The sequence below is a fragment of the Scaptodrosophila lebanonensis genome, unplaced genomic scaffold (assembly GCF_003285725.1).
Source record: "Scaptodrosophila lebanonensis strain 11010-0011.00,11010-0021.00 unplaced genomic scaffold, SlebRS2 tig00000085-arrow-pilon, whole genome shotgun sequence".
Taxonomy (NCBI): Eukaryota; Metazoa; Arthropoda; class Insecta; order Diptera; family Drosophilidae; genus Scaptodrosophila; species Scaptodrosophila lebanonensis.
This window is the reverse complement of record NW_022060564.1, coordinates 5,262,695-5,282,574: the sequence shown is the minus strand read 5'-3', so window position 1 is coordinate 5,282,574 and position 19,880 is coordinate 5,262,695. Positions and strand designations below refer to the sequence as shown.

The following is a 19,880-nucleotide window of genomic DNA, read 5'->3' as shown; positions in this document are numbered from 1 at the left end:
CGTTATTATCGTAGGCTAGCTTATCTCTTAGGAAATGAAATTGAATAAATCACATTATTGGTGCTTGAACTATCTCTTGTCTCGCTGCTTGCCAAGGCTTACAGGTACATACATTTATCACTAAGTTTAGAAATAATCTAAGATATTTACTTAAAGTTGGAACCAAAAATGATTCGTTTATTTTTATTTACGATTTTGTTTCATATTTTTGATATTATTTTCAATTAGTTCACCAATATTCAATAATCCAGTTTCTTATGATATTTGTTGTAGTAAACAAAATTTTAAAATCATAAAGTTTCTATAACAGCTACTATATGATATACTGATCGAATAATGTTGGTCTAAACATACTCTCTATGTGCTTCAAAAAGGAGCTACTACGCGATAGCTTTAAGACTGTAGAAACAGACTAACAGAAAGCATTCATCTCATCATACTTACACAAACTTCCTTTTTTGTGACCAATGCTGTCACTGTGAATTATGATGGTTAACAAAAAAGCATCCTGTCAGCTAACATCCTAATTAGCCTCCTCAGCTTGTATTCGTTACTCTCCACTCTCTCAACACGAACTATATTCGTTAAAATCGGCAACTAACCGCAATTTAATCATTTGACAAACAGGCAGCTACTACCGCGTCAACCACAAAAACCAATGTTTATTATTTTAGCATTATAATTAAATACAATATTCATAGGTGTTGTTGTTTTCATTTTGTTTTTTTCCACCATGTAGTAGAATTACGAAAAATAGAAATGTGTGCGATATTATTATTATGCAACATTTTACCGCATTTATTTTAGTTGTTGCAATTTAAATTACACAAATGCTAAATATCAAGCAGCTATGTACGTAGCTTTGCGGTTTGAAATCGGCCAATGGGCGTTATGCGTCCACCCACCTGTAAAATGTTAGGATTGTAAATTATTGAAATGCATGCAATTTATTATAGCCAAACAAATTGGTGCGAAACTCAAATCAAAATCAAAGTTTTTCATAATAATAATATGTGTTATTAATGAAATTTCGCACTAGCTGGCGAGTAATTATTTTTTGGTTGCCTGCGCAACAAAAACTTATTTCCCATATTCAATTGCAGTTGACAGTGTAATTGTGCTCGGGGCATATGTTTGTATTGATGCCGGATAGCAAATTAATTATTTATGTTGCATTTTGAATGAACGAATATTCAACGCATAAGTGGTTATGCAAATTAATGGTCATTTGCCATTGTTGGATCGCTGTGCTTGCTCATCTTTGTCTGATCTTTAAATCATAATTATTTCTGTATGAATCAAATTTATTTAAAGTAGATTTTTTATTTATCTATTAATTTATTGTGCTTTAGTTGGCTAAAACTAACTTTGTATAACAATTCAGAGCATAGAACAATATCTTTTCATCTGAAATTAAAATATGAACAGATTTTCAAATGTATAATTAGAATTAAAATATATTATTATATATTAAATTTGAGAAAAGAAAGCATAGCATAGAATGATATACGATTTAAAAAAAATTAAATTAAATTGCTTGCGCAAGAAATAAAATCAACGATCGTTTTAATATTCCTCGTGCAGTCGTTTCCTTAGATATTTAAACGGTCTATTAAAAATTATATGTAATATTTCATTAATGAATGGTTTCTTAAACATATCTTCCATACCTTAGAAATATACAAAATTTTAGGTAGAAATATTGATGTATGCAAAACTATCTTGCTTTGTATAGATAGTTTGGATCTACGATTTATAAGCGTTTTCAGAATAGATAGAAAGTTTTATTAACTTTATCTATAGTTTTGCTAATGTGTTCCAAAAGAAGATTAAAGATTAATTAAAACTAGAGATAATATAATGGATAAGTTAATATTTAAGTTTTTTATTAAATTTTCTGCCTAAAGAATCTTTAAAAGTATATTTACGTTGTGTTGAGAGACTAAGAAGAGAGGTAGATGGGGTCGAGAGCTGGGAAATGCTCAGATAAAATGGGGTTTTTTTGATTTGAGCCCAGATCTTGGAGGCAGTACACTACTTACGACAGATGGTAATTCTTTTTAGGGCCTAATTGTGAGGATTTGTGTAAGGAATGGCAGATTATATTTTCATAAATGGTCCTCAACTAATTCTAAGCTTCAAGTAAATCTCAAAATAACTTTAATTAAACTTTATTCTGAAAGTATGTTGCAATAAATTTTAATAGTTTTTTATTTTTGTGCAGAGTGCTGTTGCTTTCGCCACTACATGGAGCCGCTCTTTTAACTTAGAAACATTGGATCTCATATAAATACACTCGTGCCTTTTAAATAAATATTTTTCAAATAATTCATACAATTTAGTAGTTTTTTTTTTAAATTATATTGCATAACAAATAATAACACACACATAAATACTATGAATTCAATGCTAATTTCAACATTTGCATGACAGTCACGACCATGGGCAATGCTCTTCGACTCACAAGCGTGGCCCCCCAAATGTGTTTACCAAAAATAGGGCAACGCGAATAGCATTGAGAATCTAACAGTTAGGGAATATTGAGAAACAGGCTGAGCAAAAACCTACTAATTAAAACGTGGCTTGGTGGGGAAAAAGCGCCAAAACGTTTGGACAAAAACATACTTAAACTAACTGTTATAAGTAATAATAGTTAGAAAATAAAATAGAAAACGAAAAGAAAAGAAACTTGTCAAAACACAAACAAACAAACGAACGAACGAACGAACAGAAGAGCAACACGTTGGAGCCATTATTACAAAATATGAACGTATGGCGAACAACACGGCTTATTAAGTCACGTACAATCATTTGCTGCTGACAGTTTCTTCAATTACTTATAATTTCTTTTCGCGTTTTTGTTTTCAGCTCTTTCTGATTGTGGGGCGTCTGGTGCGCCCAAGAAATTGTGCACTTCAAGCATAAGAACCAACAACATACGAGTACTACTTACTATATTTTATTACGAATTCAAGCAGCTGCACTAACAGATGATGAAGCGCATTTTTAAATACAAGTACATAGTTTTTTTATAATATATACTATACTTGAAAAGCAAGTGCTTCTTCACATTATTAATTGAACATGTATTATAAAAACTATGTAAAATGTTACAATTGCAACAATTCATACATAAGTAGCTGGCATCATAATTGAATCTCTGATAAAACGGCAGAGTGTGTTTTGAAATGGTTTGTTTTGTTTTGGTTGTGTTTTGCGTTTAAATCGTTCTATCAACTCTTTTTTTTTGCAACTGAAGAATAATGTAAAGATATAATAAATGTGATGCGGAGATGTGGCAGCAAATATAACTATTGATGTTAAATCAGCAAAAGCAAGTCATTGGCCTTCGCTCACAGTACAAAGTTGTTTAACATTAAAGCTCATTTTTTAATTTTTTTAAAGGAAACTAGCTACAACGACTTCTATCTAACTTGAATCCCATTTACTTTTATTAGAAATTCAGTTTCTGTCTAGATTTTATGGAATGATATCAGAAAATGACAATTTAAAAAACAGATTGCAAAAATCATACCAAACAGGAAAACAAAACATCAAACGTTAGATATAAAGCTCATAAAAATACAAGAAGAATCTTTACGAACACAATAAAAAGCTACAACAGTCCATATATGTTATATTGAGGCTGTTTTAATATTAGACCTTCAGAGACGAAAACTAGATTGTTAATGCTGCTAGCTAGGAGAAAACAATGTAAACCATAAAGAACGCTGACGAACTTTATATGTAACTAGTATTTATATAAACAAATTGTATTGGAAAACCGAAAAGACAATTGACATGAAACATGATTCCACTCCTTATACCAGATCAACACACATCAACCCCATCGTCATCAAGTGTAAGCAATTCCTATGCCTAGCTCTTCAGTTTTTTCTTCCAAAATCGCAAAACGTTTCTGCCACTTGAAAGTAATATTCAATAATCGTTTTATTAGTTGGATTTTATTATATTTAAAAAAAAAAAAACTAGCACACTTTTTTACCCAAAGAAAAGCTTTATTGCTTGTCCTTTTTGCCAATAATTATATAAATATGTATTTATACCCCTGCAACTAAACTCAATACACTTTTGATTCAACTCCATCACATCGTCACAATGGTTAACAATTCTGCGACCCTTTAGAGTAGAGACAACAATATAAAACTCATCAAGATTCAATAAAGATATGTCGCTGACCTACCTTAAAATAGAAATGTTTATTTCTCTACGGTTTTATTTATAAAATTGAAGCTGATAAGATTGTTTTGTGTAGATCAGTAAAAGGCTCTCTAATAAAATGTGTTTATTTATGTGTATAAAAGAGCAATCATTGTGAGAATCGTGCTAAATTGAATAAAGTCGTGTAACCATATACAACATTTAAATCAAAATCAAGTTAAAAAAGACCGTGTAAAAACAGAATTAGGTGCACATATCTTTAATATATTTCAAATAAAAACTAGAACTTTTGGCAAAACATAAATACAACTTATGCGAAACAATATACATTTATATTAAAAACTTTCTCTACTATGTATATACATAAACTGATAATGAACACTTATATACTCACTTCTATATATACTTATATGTTAAAATAAAATAAGACCGCTTTTGTTTCAGTTGAATTCTTGAGTTTCGCGTGTGAACCTCGCGTCTAGTCCCGCCTGTTATCGACGGGTCTTCATATATATATTTATTTAGAATTGTTAATGTGTCAATATTAATCGTTGCGGAAAGGTGAAAGGTACTTTGACAATAAGTATAAGCTCGTACAGAAATACATTTATGTCTCTAGTCTAGCGGAATTTTATTTGAAAGGGTCACTTCTTATGGAACGTCAAAAAGAAAATCGTTAAGATTGATTTGCAATCGAGAACAAACAAATAAAAGAAATTACCTAAATATATAATATACATACATATGTATGTATAAACATTCTTGTAGTGTTAGTGCTATAACAGACATGGCACGTCAATCATGAGCATAAGTGCCCTGATACTGCACAGACGAAATGTCTATAAACGGCGAATGTCTGGTAGAGACGGAATTAAATGTTAATATTGATATTTTTAGGTTTGAACTTGTAAAGAAACAAGAATATGTAGAATGCCAAAGTCTAGGTCCCTTGATCTGACTCCCACAGAATATCATAATCAAAATATCTATGTTTTCAGATAAATTATTTTTAATTTAATTACTTTATTTGTGTGTGTGACAAAAACCAGACAAAAGGAATTGTTTCGACTTGCATTGTGTGTGCCACGCTTGCTTCTTTACTTATACATTTTTAAGAGAACTTACGCTCTCTTGCTTCTACCGCTTGATCTAAATGCGCTCTCTGGCTCCTTTGCGACAAGTTGGGGCGTTCGACCACCCACGCTCCAACTTGTTCGTACTACGTCATGCAAACGGCTCGACTCACGAATGTTAGGAAAAGGAGCTACAAAACATATGGCAAACAAAGCCTACCGTACATTTAGTTTTCTTCTTCCCTATCTTGTTCCTCTCTTTCTGCTTTGTTGTGGCGTCGCTTTGTCTGCTTATATCAAGCCCAACTATGACGATGTGAAAGAAAGAGAAAACATGCGCTAACAGCTAAGCCAACAGTTCGTGTATGTATAACTGTTTTACACACATACGCGTAAGTATGTATGTTAATGCACGCAATTTTACTGCGTAATTAAAAAATAACAAATAAAAACCAGTGAATACTTACACTTACACACAAATAAACATATTGATTTTGATTGATTGATTTTAAAATTGGACCCTTTAATTATTTAAAACACATTTTCAAACACTTAAAAAAACAAAACAAAAAAATTTGGCACTGCACAATTGATTTGCAATCACACGCACATACATACATACATATGTATGTATGTATATTTCTAGACAGCACATAAATCGCGCGGCGGTTACGCATTATTTAACACATATTATGCACATTTTATTATTTTTGTACATCATTTTACTATTATTTCAAGTATCAGCTAAACGTTTGCTATTAGTTTTCGGCAACTACAAAGACCGACAACGCGACGCGCTCCATAGGTCGAACAAAACTAAGCCTTGCTCTGCAGCTGCTCTCTTTAAGAATGCAAAAGGAAGAGAAAAGTATAAAAAATCTTAACTGTAAATCAACTCTCGCGACTGCTATACGTAGTATGGGGAGTAGCAAGGATTGCATTTTATTTAATGCACAATTTTCACATGTTAAATTGCTTTATTTCTTATTACTAGTATTATATACTAATTGTGCACCTTTTGTTTTATATCATACGAGCAGTTCGGCCAACATTAAAATGCTGCGATTATATACACCTAGTATGGGCTTTCTTCTTCTTGCCTGCATTCTGGGAGCAAACGAAATATCATCAAAACGATCAAATAATAACCAAATATTTGAAAGTATTATGAAAGAAAATGAGGATGAAAGTGACTTCAATGATTATCAAAATCCAGATCAACTAGAAGAAAGACTTTCAATCATTTTTTCCAATCCAAGCGAACAACAATTAACAGATCTGCAACAGCTTTTTTCTGAAATACGTACTAACGCAGCAGAAAGTGGTAATGAACCTGAAATTTCTGCAAAAGATATAAAACAACTAGGAACAATTTTTCCCAATGCAAACGAATCCCAAAAAAAACAGTTGCTAAGTCTTTTTCAAAAAGAATTGGAGATTGAGGAAAATACTGATTTAGCATCAATTCCAACAATTTCCCAAACCCAAACTATCTCCAACACAACCGACACAATTCTTGCTTGCGCCTCGTCACAAATCTGCACGCATTGGCGAAAATGTCGAAACGTTACAATGGAGGACTTTAGGAGACCACACACATGTCCAGCTCGAGAACTATGCTGCAAAGAGGCCGATAGGGTAAGTACATATGTGTGGCTTTTTTAATGATTGCATGATATAACTACGTATAGTATGTGATTAGAAAGACAAGACGAATCTAAATACCCATTCTAAATATAATTTGTTGATAAGTAACACTGGCTGGTACTTACGCACTGTCCTGAATTCTCAGCCTCAATTCCGATACTGTGAAATAAAGTCACCAAAATGATTTGGTCTCGAAATGAGCTAAAATTAAGTTTTGTTCTTGTGTTCATTAGGGGAATTTCGATTAGTAGCTAGTGATAAATCATTACTGATTTTATCTCTTAAATGCTATAATTTGTGATTGACGATTATTTATTTTATTTTATTTTTTATTTATTTATTAACCTTAAAGAAGTGAAAACATTTAGTAGTTGTAGACAATGCTGTTAACAATCAGTAAACAGTGACCGTTCTCCAGAGACCAGACAACAATCTGAAATCACAAATGAATACCTTTTAAATTATTAAGTATTATGACATTTTTATTTTGAATTCTTCAGAGCGAAGTTTCCCTATGGAACTTAAAAAAGTGCAGGTGCTTACGTGTCAAATGAATACCTATGTGTATACAAAATAATGATAAAATAATGATGAAAATATGGAATATGCGGTCTAAATTTTATTTTCCTATTGTTCAGTTATGCTTACAATAAATAGATAGTCCATATTTCAAGCGTTTCTTAATTCAAGCTAGATCTATTTCAGCTCGAAAAGGCAGATATGCCGACAAAGCCCAACGGTTGCGGCTATCATAATCCCTATGGCGTTACACTGGATATGCCCAATGGGGAAAGCGAAGCCACAACCAGTATTGGCGAGTTTCCCTGGGTAGTGGCCATTTTGGATTATGCAAGGCGGACTGAAAAAATCTATGGCGGAACCCTAATAGCGCCCAATGTGGTTTTAACTGCAGCCCATTCCTTGAGAGGGAAGGCAGCTGAAGATCTGCGGGTCATTGCTGGGGAATGGGATCCCCAAAGGACAACTGAAGCGTATCCAAATCAGACAATTTTGGTCAAGGAAATTATAATTCACGAAAGCTATAGCGTATCCGCCCCTTTCTATAATATAGCCTTGCTTCTCTTACAAAATCATTTCAGACTCGATGTACACATTAATCCCATATGTTTGCCAGACACACAAGTTCGATTCGATTTTGAAAACTGCTATGCGGCCGGATGGCAGAAAGGTGCATTTTTTGCGGATAATACCAATTCGCCAGCTATGCTGCAGAAAGAGAAATTGTCTGTAATTCCGCACACGGATTGTCAGAATACGCTGCGCAAGAGGACGAGCGAGTATTTCGAACTACACCATCATTTTATTTGTGCGGGGGGTGGGGAGAAATATGTAAATGCTTGCGTAGGCAATGCTGGTACAGCCCTTATGTGTCCCATTAAAAATTCGCCAAATCGTTACTATATAGCTGGCATCGACTCCTGGAATTTGGGCTGTAACAAGGAGAATACGCCAGAGGTTTTTGTCAGTGTGACCAAGCTCAGACTTTGGATTGCCTGGAAACTGAATGTAAACAACGTACATTTTAAATACTATACTTTTCCTTAAATTGTGACACTTATCTGCAGACATTTATTTAATTATACACTTAACATATTGTTAATTGCAAATGCAAATTATGAAAATGGCTTTAATTTTAGTTTCAGAACTTTTTAAAACAAATCTGTCTCTGGCGTTGTAATTCTTAACTAAAATTTTTGATCTTTTATATACTTTGTATATTTTAAAGCTTTAAGCTTTAGCAATTATTATTGCTATTTTCCATTATTGGGGAATGATGCTGGTATCAACTTTTTTATTGCAAAGGTCTAAGGGTTTTAATATTTAATCAAATATTTAATAGGAATGTGGATGCTTGAAAACTATGGAGGCAAGATTGAAGTTATATTTCCGTTATGGGTATTTCAATAATATAAAAGCTAGTAGTTTTTTTTTTTTGTTATTTAAAACCATTATAGCTGCTTTTTCCAACTGGCCTTTAGTGAAATGGTACATTCTGTTTGATAGCTTTTCAAAGTTCTGGCCGATACTGAACAAATTCTACAAGTAATAGCAGATCAATATTTTGAAAATGATAATATTTCGTAAAGAATCACGCAAAAAGGGAGATCGTTAGCGAGAAGGAGGTTAAGGAAATCACATCTGATCGACATTGGTGAGAGATTTCTATAAATAGAGCTAGATAAAATAAAGTCAAGCCCCTAGATAAATTGTTAATATAAGTTTGTATAATATAAGTTTAATTTAAATTAAACAAAATAATAATAATAAATAATATTAAATCTTGTTTCTTAGTAAACCTTTGTAAGACCTTCATCGCTAGTCCAAAACCTGACAATAATCCCAAACTCGTACTTTATAACAAATCATTAGTAAACTTACCGATATTTTTGGCCTTGACATTAAATTATCCTTCAGCCAAACATATTTCCGTCGCAGAAGCAAAAAGAAGAAGAAAAGAAATGGCGAACCTCTTCCTGTTTGGAGTGAACTTGTTTCGTTAATAATTTTTTGTAAAATCAACCGATTTGGAAGAAGTTTTAAAGAAAACTATTTGTATATTTATTTTGGTCTACGTAGCTTGTAGGGTAGTATTGTCAAAAATCTGCAGCGAGCCAGGAGGGGGAAAAATCAAGAGAAATAAAATAAACTCGTGATGTCTGAACTTAAGCAGAGTTCACATACCAAGTTTGATAAATGTAGATGCAGCCCTTTAAAAAATCCAGGGGTTCATCCAGACAGACGTGGGCATGGCTAGAGCGATGCGGCTCGTCATGCTGATTATGAATATATATATACTTTGTAGGGTCGGAGAAGCTCGCTTCTACCGTTGCACAAGCCTTTTATACCCTTTTTACCAGGTACAGGGCATCACAAACCTAAACACATGCTACTCAGAAGTCTGCTTCCAATCAGAACATTATGCCATATAAGGCACAATCGAATAACAATAGCCAGAAAAAATCAAAACAATAGCAATGGCCCATACAAGCCGCGCAATTAAAATAGACAAACACGTTAAGTGAGCCATTAAAAATATCAAAGCGTACGACTTATAAAATGATTATTATATTCAAAAAATATATGGACAACGCATTTCAATAACTCTCGACCTGGTCAGTGCTCACTGAGTGCGCTTCGTGTGCGGTTTGTTCCGAAATTCTCTCTCAATGTTTAGAATTGAAAAAAATTAAACAAATGTTTTGTGTGGTTTCAATGTAAAATCAAATAGTTTTGTTGTCAAATAATTTCAAAAAAATTCATGTGTTACTAAATTTTATTTGGACCTTTCAAAATTCAATTCAAGTGTAACTGAAGCCCAGAAATCAATCACACACGCACACACACAACAATAAAAAAAATAATAATAAGTTCACAAAATATAAAGCGAATAGAAGTTACGGCCAAATAATAGTAGGATGCTTTTCCTGCGCTCTCGTGTAGAATACACAAAGGAGCAACTGTTCAAAATCGAGCAATTGCGTCAGCTGGTTCAGAGTAAGGATCTATATCTGAATTGCGTGTTCTGTAGTTCTATAGTTCCGAATTGGCCTTGAATTCCCCACAGAATCCAGTGAGCTAGACGTCGGCACCGATGACACATTCCTAACCAAATTTCTACACTACACGCATTGGGATTCGGTTAAAGCATATCAGGCTATACACGCCTACTATGATTTCAAGCACAAACATCCCACATGGATGGCCCAGCATCCCATTGAGTATTATCGGAAGCTATTCTATGCCACCCATTGTCGCTTTGTGATGCCACGTACGGATAAAAACGGACGCGTCCTCGTCATATTCAAGACCGTGGATGCCTTCCAACAATTTCCAGACTACTTGCAGGGATTAATCGAAATGGACGATCTAATATTTGAATCGCTCCTGATGTTACCGCGTGTCCAGCAAAATGGCATCACAGTCATTTGTGATCTACAAGGGTGAGTAAGAATACAAGGTTCGCGGACTCTATTAGGGGTTCCATATATTGGAAGGAAAATCAAATTTAGGTTGCACAACATTTCCAAATTAAGTTCTTTTGATGGACTGAGTAATGAATATTATATTATTAAACTGAGAATCAATTTTTTTAAATAAATAATGCTTGTATACTTTTCTTATCTTAATAAAATAAGATATAAGACTTAAAATGACTTAAATTTTTATTTAAATGTTTTTCTCCTTATTTTGTTCTACAATTTCCCCTAAAAGAGATCCAAAAAGTTGTATACAAAGGGTACTTCCTATGTAAGACTCATAAAATGATAGGCAACCTTTTCTGTAACGGTGAATTTTTATTTAATTATTTTACTCATTATTTTGTTTTACAATTTTCTCTAAAAAAATATATATTTATATATACAAAAGGTTGTATATAGTAAAGCGAACTTCCTATGTGAGGCTCTTAATCGGCAACCTTTTCTGTAACGGTGAATTTTTATTTACTCGTTTTATTTTACTCGTTATTTTGTTCTACAACTTTCTCTAGAAAAGATCCAAAAAGTTGTTTTCAAAGTGAACTTCCTATGTGAGGCTCTTAAAAGCTTCATCGGCAACATTTTTTTGTAACGGCGAATTTTCTATATATTTTTTAGCGGTCTTTCTATAAATTTTTTAGCTACATTTAAATGTTTTTTGCCATTAATCCTTGTTTTTAGTGGGGTTTCTACCTCATTTTTTATCAATTTTTTGTGAGTTTTCTATAATTTTTTAACAACCTTTTCAGCTTTTTTCTATTGGATTTTCTGCCCATTTTAAGCTGCGTTTTTAGTCATTTTGTAGCCAAGTTTTACTGTCTAGCGTATTCTACACATTTTAGCGGGTTTTCTACCAATTTTCTAGAGAGTTTTCTTCACATTTTAGCGGTTTTTCTACCAATTTTCTAGAGATTTTTCTACACATTTTTGGCTGGTTTTCTAGTTATTTATAGCGGGTTTTTCTAACAATTTTGATGCCGTACAATTTCGTAGCCATTCTTAGCGGTGTTTTTAGCCACTTTCCAGCTATTTAATCCGGGTTTTTAGGCCATTTTCTCGCCTTTTTTATAGCAATAAACATTTTCTAGCCATTTTTTAACAATAATTGCTGATTTATAATAAATGCTACCAACGCCAATAAAAAATTATATCTTCATTTAATTAAATCATTCCAATTTAACCATTAAGTTTGTTTTTTATTTCCACAGCACCACGCGCAATTTTTTGCGCCAATTCTCCCCCCAATTCATGAAGGTAGTGAACGACAAAAATGGGGTTCTGCCCTTCACACAGCGCATTGTGCATATAATACAACGTGGATTCCTAATGCATGTGACCTCGTCGCTGTTTTTGCCTTTCATGAACAAGGAATTCAAAGAACGCGTAAGCTATGGCTGTTCTGGCCATCAAAACATTATCTAGTTCATCTTTTTTTCGCTCTTTGTCCAGATTTTCACACACGATGGCAAACATTTGAGCAAACTACGCGAGATGGTTGGCTATGAGAGTTTGCCCGCCGAATATGGTGGGCCAGCAGATAATGTGCTGGATACAAATTTGATATTTAATCACTTGAGTCAAAGTGCTGATTATCTGGAAAAACTGCAACACTATAAGAAACGTATAGTATAAATATTGTTATAAAATAAACTAGTAAGCTCTCCACTCCAATAAAACAAATATTTTAATTTTAAAATGGTCCAAAATTTCCGGTACTATATGTATTGTAGGGCAAAACAAATTACGAAAAGTTATTGCTGCTTAAATAAACATCAAAGAGTTGTGAGTTCGTGTAAATTAAATTAATTATGCATTTTCGCAAATTTAATTCTGTCTTGTTTTCAACGGTTTCTTATTGTAACGAGTTGGCAGCAACGCTTCCGCACTTGCAATTGCTCGCTGCTATGTGCACTCAAGACAGCAAAATAATCGATATCATTGTTATCGCGCATGCGCACTTATTTTAAAAACAAGCGGCAAGATTCTACAAATTTAATGAAGCACAAAAATGATAATGGTTTTATAATAATTAATTATTACTAGTAATTGAAGTCAAAAATAAACTGATCAACAAAGAACATAAAAAAAAAACAGAATAAGAAACATTTTTCTTTTAAATAAATGATTGGTAAAGGATTGAATAGAGAGATCATTGATTGTTAATGCTGATGAAGTCACATCCTATTAGTTACTTTAATATTAGGTATTAAAAGGACTAGTCGGAAAGCTATTAAAAAGCCCACTTGTTCCAGAGATATAAGGATCTCTTCTTAAATAAACGCAAATAAATTTGTTAAATAAAAACGTAACGTTCCACACATCTAATAAAAATCTATCACTATACATTTAATACGATTTAAGTATGATTCTAAATTAATGCTTAGAAATAACACAATAATAAAGTATTTCAAAACTTTGTTATAATGGAAACCTAGAAACAATTTATACTGTACAAATTTTCAATAGAAAAGATTATTTACAAATTTTCTAAGTAATAATGCGATTTTGTATTCATGCGAATTAGTCCTATCTTTATAAAAACCTGATCGATTTCCACTTAATATTGAAATGCACGATAAATGCTTAGATATATGCAGATGTCCTAACAAGTTATTCCACTTTAAAGCTTCAAAACTATGAAACGTAAAAACATTGTTCTAGAATTGGTTTGCACCGACTTATATATAAAGACTTCTAAAAATCAAGAGGAACTTGCTCAATGTTTTAAGCTACCTAACAAAAAGGAACAGCAGAAATTAGAATCCTTCTCTGAACCAGCAACATCATTATAAAAAGCTATATTAGAGCAGAGAAAATAGAAAAATTGTTTAAAAGCATATAACACTTCCTTTTCTTTTGTTAATTAATATGTTCGACTAGTTCCGAACTTGCTAATAACCGTTCAGATGCCTTACTTACTTACTTTTTAAACAATTGTCCATAATAAATAACATTATTCCAGCAGAAAATTGTAGCTTTCAATTCGATTTGCAATACCAGGAAAGCAGTCAGCGAATTGTTTACTTTTCTAGCTTCTAAGAATATTTGTCAAATCGCACTAACTGGACATTTTTTATAGAAAATCCGGTCCTTAAACAAATTAAAGTACTTCAGCAAAGAAATTCGCAGTATTCGACAATTTTTAAGTTAGTTGGCATGATTTAATAAAACTCGATTTTCGAATTTCAAATACATTTTCGTGCATTACACGTAGAGCGGGGAATGAATAAATGAACAATAGGAATGTTAATTTGCTTGATAAATTATTATGCATAAATCAATTTGTAAAATTTTAATAAAAACCGAGCAAATAACAAGAGATAGTGGGGGAGAGAGAGAAAGAAGCTTAAGGAACATTTTTTTAGGTTTAACAATTTCATTTTCATTTTGTTTGTTAAGCTACTAAAAAATACACGCAGGTAGTTTTTTAGGGAAAGTAAAGTAAACGTTTCTTTGCATTTACAAAAGTGCAATAAGCTATGCACACGTAGTAGTAGTATAAACTCTTCTGTGCGTGTGTGAATGACACTTAAACAATAATTACACTTGAATTTTTTAACACGATTATTGTAAGACTTCGAAGCAAATAGTAGTTGCATGTTTTGTGGTGGATGGCCAGGCTACAATCGTGCAATCGTCCAATCTGCTGACCATCAAGCCAAATGTACAATACAATAAATAAACTTTGAATAAACTTTAGTCAATGTTTAGCGAAGACATCAACTCCTCGACCCTGCAGAAAAACAAAAAACAAAAGAGAATAAGATATAGAAGTTAACATTGCTTTGTTTAGACTTGCACGCACGTTATATCTAGATCTTTAAAGACCACGCCCAGCCAGGCAACAACCAGGCAATAGTGCTGAAATAGTTGCAGAAGCAATTCGCCTTCGTCTAGCATCTCGAGGCGCTCGATGCGTTGGCGCTCCGCCGTCGACAGACTCTCATAGACCTGCACCATATCCCAGGCACGTGCGCCGCTCCAGCCGCAGTCTATAAAGCGATTGGTTTGCGTTTCCAACGACAGGCAGGATTCGACGCCGGCCAGGCTGCAGCCACGACTGCGCAAATTATTGAGCATCACCTCGCCAAAGCGATCGTTCATGTTCACCTGTAAAAAAAGTGAATATATAGTACAAATGAACATTTAAAAGCTGCACAATAAATTATATTTCAGAGATTATAAACGACCCGTACCTGCTCGTAGTTGACGAAGACGGCAGACTGAAATTTCTGTGCTATCCACTTGAGCAGATTACGACAGTTCTGGGCCTCAATGTACACGAGCACGCACTCGGCCAAAAATATAGTGGGCAGTGTGTAATCGATCTCGGCTTGCTGCAACTTATTGTCCACCTCGTCCAAATTACGCAAATCGACGCCCATCAAATGATAGCTGGGTCCATGCAAATCCGTGGGACTCAGACGCACCTCACCATCCTCATCATGAATTTTGGCCAATAGCGCCTTATTACGCTTGATTGTATAACACTTGCGGGCCGTCACGGTTGGAAAGTCCAGCTCAATGAAGTTCTTAACCTCGTGCGAGGTGTCGCGCAATCTAAAGTACAGCGTATCGAAGCCACAGCCCAGATTTATGATCTGACAATTGCCGGATGTTTTCTGCAATGGGAATGGAAAGTATTGGAAAAATTAGTGCTTTTTGGAGATGATTTGGTCATGCGCAGCTGCTGGAAGAACAGAAGCGGACGACTGTGCAACAGGATTTCAATGCCAACAATTGGTACTTGACCTTAAACATGCGTTGGCCAGAACCATGTACACGCGCAGACAAACGCACACACAGACACAAGCACATGGGCACGGCCTTGCGCATGTCTCCATATACATACATGTATATATCTTTTTTTATATATGTATGTATATAGAGCAGGGTGTCTGCTGTTAATCTATATTCATGCTTTTTCTAGCCTATGCTTAAACGGTTGGTTTAGAGGCTTGGTTTTAAGTATAGTTTTCATCCTACCCCTATGCTAGGGAGTTTTTTAAATATATTTTAGAAATAATAAGATCTGCATTAAGATTTATCTGTTTAAACAATATAAGGCTAAAAAGCATATAAATATATTTAAATAATAAATAAATATATAAATATGTAAATATATATTTATGCTTTTCCATGTCCAATTAGTTGGTCCTAAGCAGCGAAAATTCCTGAAAGTTTACTTAAATGTCTATGCTAAGGAGTCCTTAATATCTACTTCAGAAATAATAAAGTCTGCTTTAAGATTTCTCTCCACCCTTTTTAAACATTGTAAGGCTGATTAATAGCTCTAAGCTTTTTTAGTCTGCTATAAATATATATTTATGCTTCTCCTATTCTATGTTCAATTAGTTGATCTTAAGCAGCGAAAGTTCCTGAAAGTTTACTTAAATGTCTATGCTATGGAGTCCTTAATATCTACTTCAGAAATAATAAAGTCTGCTTTAAGATTTCTCTCCACCCTGTTTAAACATTGTAAGGCTAAGCTTTTACTAAAAACAAAACCTGAAGGCAGTTCAATTGCTCAAAAAGTAGACACCCTGGCTCTATCAGCAGACACCCTGTATTGTGTTGCAGCCAGCAGCGTTGCAACCTTCGGCTGCAATTGCACCACCCCCCTGCCTCCATGCCACTCCACCCACACCACCACTGACCTTCAGGAACTTCTCCACACACATTTCAACGCCCTTGACGCGCGCAAAGTAGCCACGATTTATCTCCGGCGCCTTGCGCTCCTGATTGCGCACAAAGTAGCCAATGTAGTCGTCCTTCCAGTATCCGAGGCGGACGGCACAGCGCTTGCAGTCGCTGGCATCGTCATTGGTGGCTATTACCGCCTCATCGCACGGATGGAATTTGTGTTGTGTTGCATTGTTGCCCGCCTCATTTAGTTGAGTTGTGTTCATATTCACGCAAGGCGGCGGCGGCTCCATAGGAATATGGCACGGCACCGTTACTCTTGAATAATTCGCGATAACGCGACCTCGCAATGGGCGTGATTTTATTTGTGTTTCTGCTGCTTTCCGACTCTTTCCGTTGTGTGGTTAGTCAGTGGTGCGCTGCACAATTTTCCCAAAAAATTTTCTCGCAATCACAGATGCTATTGTTGTTGTTGTTGTTGCTGCTGTTGTCAAAAAAATTGGCGCTGCCACTGCGTCGAAATAAACAAATCTAATGCCCAACAGGTTTCGATGCTGCCGCTGTTATCGATATGTGTGTTTATCAATAAAGCGATAAGCTACTCGTAAGGCGGTTGAATTCAAATTATTAATTCAAATGCGTAAGATATTTGGTTTGAATTATTTAAACTTATTATTGCAATGAGCAAACAAATTAGTATACTCATGTGTTGGAAGCAGTTTAATAAAGCCACTATATTATAAAACGAGTAGCTGCCAATAAAACAATACGCCTAATTGGTGAAAAAGCTGCAAAAAATTTTTAATTTATTGAACAATGGCAAAGTATATTTTTAATGGAGTTGCCCCGCAGCACGAATTTGTTTCAGATTGGAAATAAAATATGAAATAACTTAGCTCAAAACACGATTTAAAACATCATCTTAGATATTTTTATTATACTGATATTATTTATGTTATTACTTATAGATCATTAATAATTTTTTTTTAATTCAAAGCTTTTTAAATAGCAAAATTATATATACTTTTTAATTTATTGAACAAAGGTAAAGTCAATTTTCAATGGAACTGCCCCATATTTGTTTTAGATTGCAACTAAAAAACCAAAAAAAACTAAGCAAACAACAAAATTTGAAAGATTTTAAAACAAACTAACAAAAATACCATAAACTTATATATTTTTGTAATACTGCCAACATTGAAATAATAAATATAGGGCCTATTTTTAAATATTAAAATTGTCTACTGTAGTTTTCAAATAAGTACATCCAAAGAGACCTCAAACTTATATATTTTTCTAATACTGCTATTATTGAAATGCTTATAAATCATTTATAAGGCCTATTTTTAAATATTAAAATTGTCTACTGCAGTTTTCAAAAATATTCAGTGTGTTTTATATTTTTTGTAATATCATATTTGAGCAGAAAAATTGTATAAAATGCAACAACAAAATGGGCAGAAGAGTAAGAAAATAAATCAGTAGTAAACCAATGATAATTATAAAAGAATTGTCGGAATTATAGAAGAAGAAAAGTGTGCGGATTTTCACGTTTTTAAAACAATACCACAATTGCCGAAACCGAATAAGGGTTTCTTTGATTTTTAGATTTTGCTTATCAAATTGTAAAATAGAATCTAAAAAATACATATACGTGTATAGTTTGTAGTCCAATTTTTATTTTATTTTATTTTTTAGACGTTTTCATATCCCTACCTAACTGTTTCAAGATCGGAAACGAACATATTTAGTTTTTAGTCCATTCATTACCTGTACAGCCATAAAGTATTACTGTTTCCAGATCTACAAACAGCTCAGGTCCAACACTTTCGAGCTTCCCAGATAATAATACAATTGAAGGCAACACTTGATTAAAGAAGGGTCAATTTTACAACGCGTGCCCACAATCAAGTCCAACTGAACTCCATGGCGAGGCAGCCGACTAATTGTTTCCCCTTTCCCGCATCTTTGACATTGCGTCGGAAGCGACGGCGCGATTATAATTAAAATTAGCAGCTACGCCCAAACGACCGGTCCAGTTCTTCTTCTTGAAGCTGTTGTTGTCTTCCAACTCAATAAATGGGGGTCAATGCGTGAACTGGCTTTAATTGTTTACTGGCGAGTGACCTGCAAGCTCGGTCCGCACTGTTCCAAAATTTGCTTAACAAATGCATGAATCACAATGCAAAGTCGACCGATATATGCTCGTAGCTTTGTGGAAAATTATAGAAATTGATTGGAAATTATGCAAAAGACTTGCTGGGCTGGCTTGTCGTGCAAAAATCCCATTGTGACGCTAATTCTTTCTATTACTATTATTCATCATTAGTGCTACGGACGCACTCGTTACTCAAGTCGGAAGCTCAAAAGATGGGCCTTAATTAGGCAGCAAGTGAAATTAATTAGAGATGTTGTGAACTCAGTTGTTTAACTGCTATTATTGCTGAAGGTGTCAAGGGTGTAAAATGCAACTGTACGATCATCATTATATGCTTCGAAACATTTATACACTCGTCAATATTGAATACTGACCTATAGCTTTATGTAAGAATATGCCAACATTTAGAACTCAATGTTTATTATTAGATATCTCTATTTAATTATTACTTTCATAACTTAACGATTTCTTAACTTGCGCGAACCTAAAAGGTAGTAGAAAGATGCACGACTCTATTAAGTACTCGTATTTATAGGTATGCTAAATAAAATATAAATATGTCCGTCTGTATGAACGCCTGGGTTCCGAAAACAACTGAGCCCACATTGATCAAACTTTATATTTAGACTCTCCTATAAGCTATGCAATACGAGTTTATTTTATTTTTGTGATTTTACCAATTTTTGAATCATTTGCTTAACCAAAGCTAATTTTATAATTCTATTTTATTTAATCCAAATCGCTCAGTTTGAAGCAAAATTATGGACGAAACAATTTTATTCCAGTAACACATACTTAAAAAGAGACTCTACAAAATATATCCAATTGAGCTCTATACGTCTGTCCGTCTATATGACAGGATATATGATAGGATCTCGGGTAATATAAGAGCTATCTACGCATTCGTTGATTCAATAAAAAACACTTTGTTTGTGATTAGTGTTTAATTTTGAAAAAGTCTTTGAAGTTGTGTCTAGAATTTACGAGCCACTCGATTTGGCAACGTCAACAGCCATCCGACTGGAGATATTCCTACAGAAGAAGCGCAGCTGGAACGACAGCATACTTTAATCCTTCCTTAAAGCAACACGATATAAGCAAACACGATTAGCTTTGTATCAATGAGAGAGCACAGAAATCAAATGTAATCCACAGTGGGAGGGACAGAGCATGCGAATC

The 19,880-nt window shown here is 33.9% G+C and overlaps 3 protein-coding genes across 3 annotated transcripts; 2 read left to right on the top strand and 1 right to left on the bottom strand.

Annotated features, from left to right (window-relative positions):
• Positions 1–7,622: 7,622 nt before the first annotated feature.
• LOC115626596 (phenoloxidase-activating factor 2-like) lies at positions 7,623–9,079 on the top strand. Its single transcript, XM_030521979.1, has 2 exons — positions 7,623–8,429; positions 9,011–9,079. Exons 1-2 carry the CDS (start codon positions 7,623–7,625, stop codon positions 9,077–9,079), a joined length of 876 nt encoding a protein of 291 aa, XP_030377839.1.
• A 1,097-nt stretch (positions 9,080–10,176) lies between these two features.
• LOC115626482 lies at positions 10,177–12,596 on the top strand. The gene is made up of 4 exons (XM_030521869.1): positions 10,177–10,418; positions 10,489–10,864; positions 12,109–12,283; positions 12,350–12,596. The coding sequence occupies exons 1-4, from the start codon at positions 10,340–10,342 to the stop codon at positions 12,530–12,532; spliced, it is 813 nt and encodes a 270-aa protein (XP_030377729.1). The 5' UTR covers positions 10,177–10,339; the 3' UTR covers positions 12,533–12,596.
• Positions 12,597–14,123: 1,527 nt separating this feature from the next.
• LOC115626363 (leucine carboxyl methyltransferase 1) lies at positions 14,124–17,009 on the bottom strand. The gene is made up of 4 exons (XM_030521714.1): positions 16,558–17,009; positions 15,097–15,522; positions 14,706–15,010; positions 14,124–14,633 (listed from the first exon to the last, which is right to left on the bottom strand). The coding sequence occupies exons 1-4, from the start codon at positions 16,834–16,836 to the stop codon at positions 14,597–14,599; spliced, it is 1,047 nt and encodes a 348-aa protein (XP_030377574.1). The 5' UTR covers positions 16,837–17,009; the 3' UTR covers positions 14,124–14,596.
• Between the last annotated feature and the right edge of the window lie 2,871 nt (positions 17,010–19,880).